Source organism: Littorina saxatilis, unplaced genomic scaffold (genome assembly GCF_037325665.1).
Source record: "Littorina saxatilis isolate snail1 unplaced genomic scaffold, US_GU_Lsax_2.0 scaffold_2634, whole genome shotgun sequence".
Taxonomy (NCBI): domain Eukaryota; kingdom Metazoa; phylum Mollusca; class Gastropoda; order Littorinimorpha; family Littorinidae; genus Littorina; species Littorina saxatilis.
In genome coordinates this window covers 1-10,000 of record NW_027128795.1, presented here as the reverse complement: position 1 = coordinate 10,000, position 10,000 = coordinate 1, and the positions used below count along the sequence as shown (strand labels likewise).

The window sequence follows — 10,000 nt, the reverse complement described above, 5'->3', positions numbered from 1 at the left end:
CACCGACGAATTAAGCGGGTTGCTGTTCTGCACCCTAAGGCATTGCGGGTAGCAACTGAAAACAATGTCAACAAAGTAGATTTTATCCCCACCACTATAACAAAAGATGAATACATGGAATTTACCGAACCACCGACGAATTTAGCTGGTTGCTATGCTGTACTGTACCCAAAGGTATTGATGGAGAAGAGATGGGCACCGCCCTCATTAAGCTGGCCCTAGAGATGTTGAGATTTCTTACTTTTTGCTCAGCTACGACAAAACATGTTTATGAGACTACCTGAAACATATCTAATCTTTATGAACATATTACGTACTTAACAGTACATGGAAACAATTTCTTTCTCTATTTCCGTATTCGGTCATTTACATGTTTCTCAGCAAAGACGTTACAAACGTGTGCAAACCCAACCCCTCAAAACCACAATAAAAAATTTTAATTCTCGCAGAATTTGTTCTCTGACCTTCTCTCTTCGGAGTGGCAGCAACAGTAGGAGTGCTCTCCCCTTCACCCATGACGGTGCTGGCGGTGACCCGGAAGGAGTATTCCACGTTCTCGCGCAGGCCCGGAAGTCTCACGTACAGCACTTCCGCCGGCAAGATGCTTGACTGCTCTTGGGTCTGTGCGAAGAGACATATGTTTTGTTATAGTGCCACTTTGGGGTCTAAAGAGATAAATTGCATTAGAATGGGGAAAACCCCATTTAAAACGGCATTAGAATCTAAAAAAAACAAGCATTAAAAATTAAATATTATTCATTAAAAAATTAAAAATGATGCACGAAAAAAAAGAAGTAAAACAAGACATTAACGGCGACGACACAAAGGAAAAAAGAAAAAAAAACCCAGAAGATGGAGAAGAAAAGGGCGAGTAGATTATATATCAACACGATAAACAAGGACAACAATCTAGTTCCTGAGAAAAGTGCACGGGGAATTAAAAAACACAAAAAACAACACCACTTCAAGCTTTCCAAAACAGAAAATCATTGTACGTAAGAATGTTAGAAGGCCCCGAAAGTGGAATAAAAGTATGGCGGCGGCGATACAGGGGTTGGGTCTTGGTTTTAACCTTCAACCTATTTGGCTATGCGGGGCGTTGGAGGGGTTGTTCAATATCTTGCTGACTTTAAGTCTCCGTGTGTGTGAATGAGTGTATGTGCGCCTTGGGTCGCCTGTTGGCGAGACATGTGCGCGTTACAAATATTCGTATTATTATTATTATTATATGAGTGTGCATGAGTTGTTAATGCGAAAGAATGTGTATGAGTGCGCCTAGGCTACATGAGATGAATAGACTTATCCATTATATCATTAAACAGAAAACTTGTTTTACCCTATTTAAAAACAAATCTTCTCAACTCACCACTGGCACGCTGCTGTTGCGGTAATACAGAGTGTAGTGCGTCAGGATGCCGTTGGGGTTCTTGGGCGGTTGCCAGGCAACCAGAATGCTGCTGACGTTGACTGGGAGCGCCTTGATGGCGGCTGGAGACTCCGGTGCTGTGAACATGATACAAGGAAATGTCACACACAGTTGCTCGTGAGGCTGGTATAACAGGGATGGCCAAATCGTCCGCCCGATCGCTTGGGGCGAGTACAACATTTCGCCGGGCTAGTAGAAACCGCCTGGCACTTCGCCCGGCTGGCCAGTAAACAATCTGGTCAAATGCAACACTTGTGGTTGTAACATCGAGTTTCAAAGCCATAAAAAATGCAGATGCAGCCGAACTGTGATATGTACCGGGCCAGCGACATTTCTGGTGGGCTAATGACTACCTTGACGTTACTTGCCCGGCTGGCGAGCTAAAATTTTGAGATTATTTTGTTCATCCCTGTATTGCAAATCTTTTTTTCGGAAACGGGTTGCCACTTGCATACAAAACCACGAAAAAAAGCACTTATCTACCTAGATGTGTATTGAGAAAGGGTCTTCCTTTGGCCGCCTAGTTGTCTTGCGTTTATTCTTTTCCTGTTAGCTTGCACTGACTATGCAGTTTTTGACAAAGTTCAAGCAAGTCTCACATTTTCTTGCTTTCAGAACCGTGTTGCAATTGACAAAACTTCCTAAATGAAAACCTTAATAAATCCAACAAAATACAAACAATCAAATCACTTACTGCACAAAATCTGTCGAGATTTTCTTTAGCCTCTCTTTGACAATCATACTCAACAAACCCACTTGCACACTCATGCAAATGCAACAAATCGACAATGTAAACAACGATTTTGTTGAAAAGGAAAGTTCATGAAACGTTGAATTATAGACAAATTCAAACACTCACACACATTTTGAAAACGGCACATTGACGAGCACTTACAGAGACACAGATAGAATGGCTTTATACAATTAAAACATAGTTTATACTATTTGCACGCATCGCTTTCTTACAAACTATAGTCAGTTATATGGAGCAATAGGACACACAACTATTATACCAAAAGTCAGAAGTCTTTTTTTTGTATCGAGTTTTCTTTTGGGCGGTCTAAATGCACAGCTCTAAATTAACGTCTTCCGATATGCAACACTTATGGCACCATCCTGTATTTATAGTTAATTTTTTTTAATGGCAGAAAAGCAAAAAACTTACCGTCTTGCTGTGTGATGATGTAGATCGGCTCGCTGCGAACACCTTCCCCTTTTCTTGTGTAGGCCAGCACTTGAATGCTGTAGTTGGTGTAGCGCTGAAGGTTGTACAAGATGACCTCTAGCCGCGATGACGTCACAAAATTGGCGTCACTCTCGTCTGTTAAAAAAAAGGAATAGTTTGACATCGAGTTCCAAAGAAAACTAAAATGTGAAGTAAGAAGAACTGCTATGGTAGGGGTGGTGGTGACGATACACAATTCATGACTGGATGGATGGATGGAAACATTGATGGATGGATGGGTGAGTGGGTGAGTTGGTGGATGAATTGATGGATGGGTGAGTAGGTGGATGGATGAGTGGGTGGATGGGTGGGTTGGTGAGTGGACGAATGGGTGACTGGATGGATGGATGGGTGAATGGGTGGATGGATGGATGCATGGATGCATGGATGAATGGGCGGATGAATAAATGAGTGCGAATACGGCCAGGCCAACATATCATAATTTTAACATAAACAAGCAAGGATATGCTGCATGCACAATGAGATTTTCCATCATTTTTTTTCCATTTCAACAAACAAACAAACAAACAAAAACATCACAAACTAAAATTACCTTCATCCAAACGCACGGGCTTGTAGAGCACCTTGTATCCCTGCAGAATGCCGTGCAGAGTGTAAAGGGGTGGAGGTGACCACGCCACCCGGATACTGCGAGAACTCAACGGGGTGGCTTGCACATTCTTCGGGGGCTGGCTTGGCACTGGAAATAAATTAATACAACTTTGCTCAATAGATTCGTTTTTTGGCTACAAACAGTCTCGGACTCTGTCTTTCTCTCTAGCTTTCTCTCTCTCTAGCTGGGTCTCTCGCTAGCTTTCTCTCTCTCTAGCTTTCTCTCACTCTAGCTTTCTCTCACTCTCACTCTCCTCTCTCTCTCTTTCTTTGTCACACATACCCCCCCCCCCCCACACACACACACACACACACACACACACACACACACAAGGCCACACCTCCACCCCACACACACACGACACACACACACACTAATAGCCCATCTCCAGCCTTCCCCACACACCTCACCCCTCTCTGTCTCTCTCTCTCTAGCTTTCATTCACTCTATGTCTCTGTAGCTCTTTCTGTCTCTCTCTCTCTCTCTCTCTCTCTCTCATTCTCTCTCTCTCTCTCTCTCTCTATCTTTGTCACACACACACACACACACACACACACTCCACACACACCCCAACCCCCCCCCCCCCCCCCCCCATCACCCTCACCCCCCAAACAAACACTCACCATCTTCCAGAGTGAAGACCATGGTGTCTTCAGAGGGGGGACTGATGCCTTTAGAGTTGTAGGCCTTGACGTGCACGGTGTACTCGGTGAATTTCTTCAGGTTGTGGATGGTGTGCATGAGGATGACGTCTTCTTCGTCCACCGGCTCCGTTGTCTTGGTGATGTAGAGAAACTGGGCTGAACTCTGCGTTTCGCGGTAACCGATGTAATACCCCATGATGTGTCCGTTCCGTATGCCTTTGCTGGGCGCCTGCAGAGGTTTGAAGACATTGGGAAAAATCAGAAAACAGATGGACTGCTAACGTTCTAAAATTCAGAATCAAAAGGTAGAACGGTCGGATTATTGGAACGTTTATGATTGACAAAACAAAACGTTACCTTTACTAGTACGTCGAACCAAAAGTTTTTGATGAAGAAATTGGAGGAAAGTTTAGATTAATTAGTTGTGAATAAGATCACACACACACACACACACACACACACACACACACACACACACACACACACACACACACACACACACACACACACACACACACACACATCAGAAATAAAACAAATACATGTTAAACTAACTCATCTGCGAATCATTAGTTTGATATGATACACATGTGCATACATTTGCATTTTAATGCTTACCTGCCACGTGACCTGAAGCGCCTGTGAACCAATGGCTTTGACCGACACATCAGGCGGAGGCCCGGATGGAGCTGAATCAAACAAAAATAAATATTTCATCTTCTGCATGAAAGTCATCTCACACACACACACACACACACACACACACACACACGCACAAAACAAACACACTCTCTCTTACACAACCACACACACACACACACACACCTAGACACCCACCCTACCCACAACCCCACCTCACACTCCTAGCCCATACAGTAAAACTCTACACTTGTACGGGGCTAATTCAGAAGATCTCTAGCGTTTACCCTCTTCCAGCGTGGTGGCTGTCCCGGCTCTCTTACACAATTCACCACAAAACACACACACACACACACACACACACACACACACACACACACACACACACACACACACACACACACACACAACTCACACATCCACACACACACACACAACTCACACATACATACACACACACACACACACAACCACCCCCACACACACACACACAACCACCACCCCCCCCCACACACACACACAACCACCACCCCCCCACACACACACACACACAAACCACTTATCACCCCATCCCACCCCCTACCCCCACACCAAAAGTCTAATTCAGAAGATCTCTAGCTTTACCTTCTTCCAGTGTGGTGGCTGTGACGACTTCGCTGGCCGGGCTGACGCCGATGGAGTTGTTGGCGATGACTCTGATGTGGTAGGTGAATGCGGGAAACAGGCCGGGCACCGTGGCCTGGGGCTGAACTGCGGGCACCGTCACGTTGGCCAGCACTCCTTGCCACACGTCTGGGGACAGAGTATGCAATTTCAATCAAACCGCCTGTACACACGGTCAAGATTATACAATTTCATCCAAATCGTCAGGAAATCGTCCAGAATTTCACTCAAACCGTCGGCGGACATCTTTACAAATTAAATTCATAACGTCTGGGGACAGAGTAGACAATTTCATTCAATTCATCTGAAGATATCGTAAAGAAATTACTCAAACCGTATGTCACACGGTCAAGAATGTCAAACCAACTCAGGACATCGACAAAAATAAAGGCATGTGCATATTCACAGGTTTCCCCTATTCACTCAAACTGTCTGGGCACACTGTCAAACCATCTGATGATATTGTTAACAACTTCACTTAAACCATCTGAGGATATTGTTAACAAATTCACTTAAACCATCTGAGGATATTGTTAACAAATTCACTTAAACCATCTGAGGATATTGTTAACAAATTCACTTAAACCATCTGAGGATATTGTTAACAAATTAACTTAAACCATCTGAGGATATTGTTAACAAATTCACTTAAACCATCTGAGGATATTGTTAACAAATTCACTTAAACCATCTGAGGATATTTTTAACAAATTCACTTAAACCATCTGAGGATATTGTTAACAAATTCACTTAAACCATCTGAGGATATTGTTAACAACTTCACTTAAACCATCTGAGGATATTGTTAACAACTTCACTTAAACCATCTGAGGATATTTTTAACAAATTCACTTAAACCATCTGAGGATATTGTTAACAAATTCACTTAAACCATCTGAGGATATTGTTAACAAATTCACTTAAACCATCTGAGGATATTGTTAACAAATTCACTCAAACCGTCTTGGGACAGGGTATACCACTTCATTCAATTCCTCTGAGGACATCGTCAAGAAGTTATCTCAAACTGACAAGAGGACATCGTCAAGAAGTTATCTCAAACTGACAAGAGGACATCGTCAAGAAGTTATCTCAAACTGACAAGAGGACATCGTCAAGACTAAAGTCACGTGCCTATTCACAGGTTTCCCCTTTTCACCTAAACCGTTGGCGAACACATCTGTACATGTAATAGATTGTTCAAAAACGGTTACGAAAAAATGTGTTCAAAAGTGGAACACTTCAGTTTTGAGTGTGGCTATTTTTCAGACTAAGTATTGCTCTTGTCACTAGCAGAAACACCGGAACGGTTGGCCTAGTGGTAAGGCGTCCGCCCCGTGATCGGGAGGTCGTGGGTTCGAACCCCGGCCGGGTCATACCTAAGACTTTAAAATTGGCAATCTAGTGGCTGCTCCGCCTGGCGTCTGGCATTATGGGGTTAGTGCTAGGACTGGTTGGTCCGGTGTCAGAATAACTGATGTGACTGGGTGAGACATGAAGCCTGTGCTGCGACTTCTGTCTTGTGTGTGGCGCACGTTATATGTTAAAGCAGCACCGCCCTGATATGGCCCTTCGTGGTCGGCTGGGCGTTAAGCAAACAAACAAACAAAGTTTAGAGTGTGGCTAGTATTGCAGGGCCGGACCCAGAGGGGGGGGGTCCAGGGGTTCCGGAACCCCACCCCTGGAAAAAGCATGTACCTTGCTTTGACTTTTACTAGTTTTAGCACCAAAACAATGCTGCTCTTAACCCTCAAAACAAGGCCCAGAATGCACCAGATTGCACAGATTTTAACCGTTTTTCAAAAATTTTCCGGGGGAGCATGCCCCCGGACCCCCCTAGTTCGCGCGCCTGCTTTGCAGGCTCGCGCTTGTGGCTTCGCCACTTCGCTGATTTGCCCCACCAAAAAAGGAGGAACCCCCCCCCTTACAACTCATTTGGTCCGGCCCTGTATTGCTCTTGTCACTAGCAGAAACTAACAGTCGTAACACAATCGTACGTCCTTACACACTGTTAAAATCATAGTTCACAGCCTTAACTTCCATGAACTAAGTGTGCCGGTTGTAATCGCTCACCCGTCTCGTTCTTGTACTGCAGTGTGTATGAGAGAAGGGGACTGTTTCCGTCAAAAGGTTTGATCCATCTGAGAGTCACAGATCGGCTTCCCACATTCACCACTTCAAGATTCGTTGCTGCCTCCGGGGGTTCTGCAGAAGAAGAAAAATCACATTAATTGACATAAGCAAGCTGACAATAACACAGAAGACATATCGTGTGGTAAACAGAATGCCGAATTGACCCAAAACACTGAAGGATAAACACATTTTGGTTTAAATATTATTAAGGAAAGGCTTTTTGTGCTCGTTTCTAATGAAAGCATTGCCACATGGTGCACAGATGTTCTTACCGTTGACGATGAGATTTGAGACGAGGGTGCCGTGACCAAACTTGTTCTTGGCGTTACACGTGTATAAGCCGGTATCGTTCCTCATGGCGGGCCGCAGTGTCAGCTGGGATAGTGCGCCGCGAGGGGTGTTCTGGGTAACCACTTGGGCCCTGGAACGTGTAGTAACAAAGTGAGTTTGACGGCAGACGCCTAGCTTCGTTATTTATGTTCAAATGAATTCTATTGACTTGTGATTTAAGGCTGATTCCTCGTAAAATGTTTAGCAATTACAGGAAGTAGTGGAAATGAATGTGATTTAAAAATGTGCTGTAATAATAATGAAAACCCAGAGTACAGATACCTTATGTGGGTGTGTTTGTTTGTTTGTTTGTTTGTTTGTTTGTTTGTTTATTTGTTTGTTTTTTTCTTTCTTTGGATGGTTGGTTGGTTGTTTGTGTGTTTGTGTGTTTGTATGTATGTTTGTTTCTTTCTCTTTCTTTCTTTCTTTCTTTCTTTCTTTCTAATTTTCTTTCTTTCTTTACATTTTTTTCTTTTCTCTTTCTTTCTTTCTTTTTTTCTTCATCTTGCATAACAGTTTTTTCCTCCATGTGGAATTACCCTCAATGATAATATCTGATAAAAACATTTTTTTTAAAAAGTGCTTACCTGGGGTGGGACGTGGATACAGGCATTCCGTTGAAACTCCAGGACACAGACAAAGGTTTGTCTCCCACGGCCTGGCATTCCATGGTCACGTTGTGGTTTTTCAGCACCGTGTAGTTTCGTTTCGGCTCGTTGAATCTTGCAGGGACTGAGGAAGACAGCCATAACAAAACGTGTAAATACTCTTTCAACAATACACTGGAACCCCCTTTTTAAGACCCCCCGGATTAAGACCACCTTCCCTTTCAGACCATTTGTGACCCTCCACCACGAAATGAGTCGCATGTCACCTCGCACGGTTCTGCGCTGGGCTTAATATAAGTCCGGGGAGTGTCTGGTAACAGCGTGAGAGTCACCTTAGTCACAGGCTTATAACTCTTTTTTAAAACGGTTTTCACCACTGGGTAGAGCATAAAAAACTCTTTAGAAAAATGTAAAAATATGAAAATCATGCAAAGGTGACATGCGACTCATTCCGTGGTGGAGGGTCACATTTTTCCTTCTTAGACTTTCTGTTCATAACCTCTGTAGACTTAACCGCCGATTGAAGACCCCTTCTATTGAAAACCTGATTTTGCCAGATTTTTGAAGGTCTCACAATGAAGGGTTCCACTGTATCAATTTGAAGATAAAGAATAGCCACAGACCGTCATTTTAAATTATTTCAATTTCGCCTATACACCCCAGTTCCATGCGGACGTCACCCACGTGATATTTGTCAACTTGTGATGAGCGAGAGTGGGGGGATGGAACGCTTAATGCATGCACGCTCGAGACTATCTACAAAACATGATCAGCAAAATCCTTATCTGGGAGAAGCCACTAGGTCTAAATTCTCCAGTTTAAAAATGGTGATTATGAACAGACGGAAGAAGAGAGAGAGAGAGAGAGAGAGAGAGGGGGGGGAGAGAGAGGGAGAGAGAGATAGAGAGAGACAGAGACAGAGAGACTCAGACTCAGATTCAGAACTTTATTACAAAAGGATAAAGGTTTATCCATACAAAACATGATCAGCAAAATCATTATCTGGGAGAAGCCACTAGGTCTAAATTCTCCAGTTTAAAAATGGTGATTATGAACAGACGGAAGAGGAGTAAGTGAGAGAGAGAGAGAGAGAGAGAGAGAGAGAGAGAGAGAGAGAGAGAGAGAGCGAAAGAGAGAGAGAGAGAGACAGACAGACAGACAGACAGACAGACAGACAGACAGAGACATCATCATCGCCGTCACCGTCATCATCATCATCACCATCATCGTCGTCCTCACCATCATCATCGTCATCATCAGAGTCATCATCATCATCATCATCATCGTCGGGGGAAAACACCAACACCACAATAAGAATCATGATCGCCATCGCCAAATACCACCACCACAACCAAACGTACACCACCACCACCACCACCACCACCACAACAACAACAAAACTATCAAATCCAAACTCACTGTGCACAACCAGCCGGACGACTTTGCTGATTCCAATTCCTATGCCGTTGCTAGCATGACAGAGGTAGAAGCCATGGTCGTTCTCCAAAGCCTTGATGATACGAAGCGTCCCATTGGCTAGCTGTATCATGTAATCGCTCCTTCCTTCCAACTGCACAGGCTGGTAGTTCCCGGATGTGGCATCTTGGGGGGAGAGAGAACGTGAATGTCACGTCTGGTTAGTTGCTTGTCGCTACTGTGTACTGGCTGATTAGTGTACAGAGTATTGTTCACACAGGGACTAAATACTGAAGTAGAAAA

General features: G+C 43.9%; 1 protein-coding gene across 1 annotated transcript in view; it reads right to left on the bottom strand.

Annotated features, from left to right (window-relative positions):
* LOC138957110 (cell adhesion molecule DSCAM-like) overlaps positions 1–9,883 on the bottom strand; it is a gene marked incomplete at both ends in the record, with an annotated part of 14,159 nt that extends 4,276 nt beyond the window's left edge. Inside the window, 11 exon segments of the mRNA XM_070328277.1 lie at positions 465–621; positions 1,367–1,503; positions 2,592–2,747; positions 3,205–3,351; positions 3,888–4,137; positions 4,527–4,597; positions 5,172–5,339; positions 7,284–7,415; positions 7,616–7,764; positions 8,261–8,405; positions 9,701–9,883. Of these exon segments, the coding sequence (XP_070184378.1) occupies positions 465–621; positions 1,367–1,503; positions 2,592–2,747; positions 3,205–3,351; positions 3,888–4,137; positions 4,527–4,597; positions 5,172–5,339; positions 7,284–7,415; positions 7,616–7,764; positions 8,261–8,405; positions 9,701–9,830 (1,642 nt within the window).
* Positions 9,884–10,000: the final 117 nt, after the last annotated feature.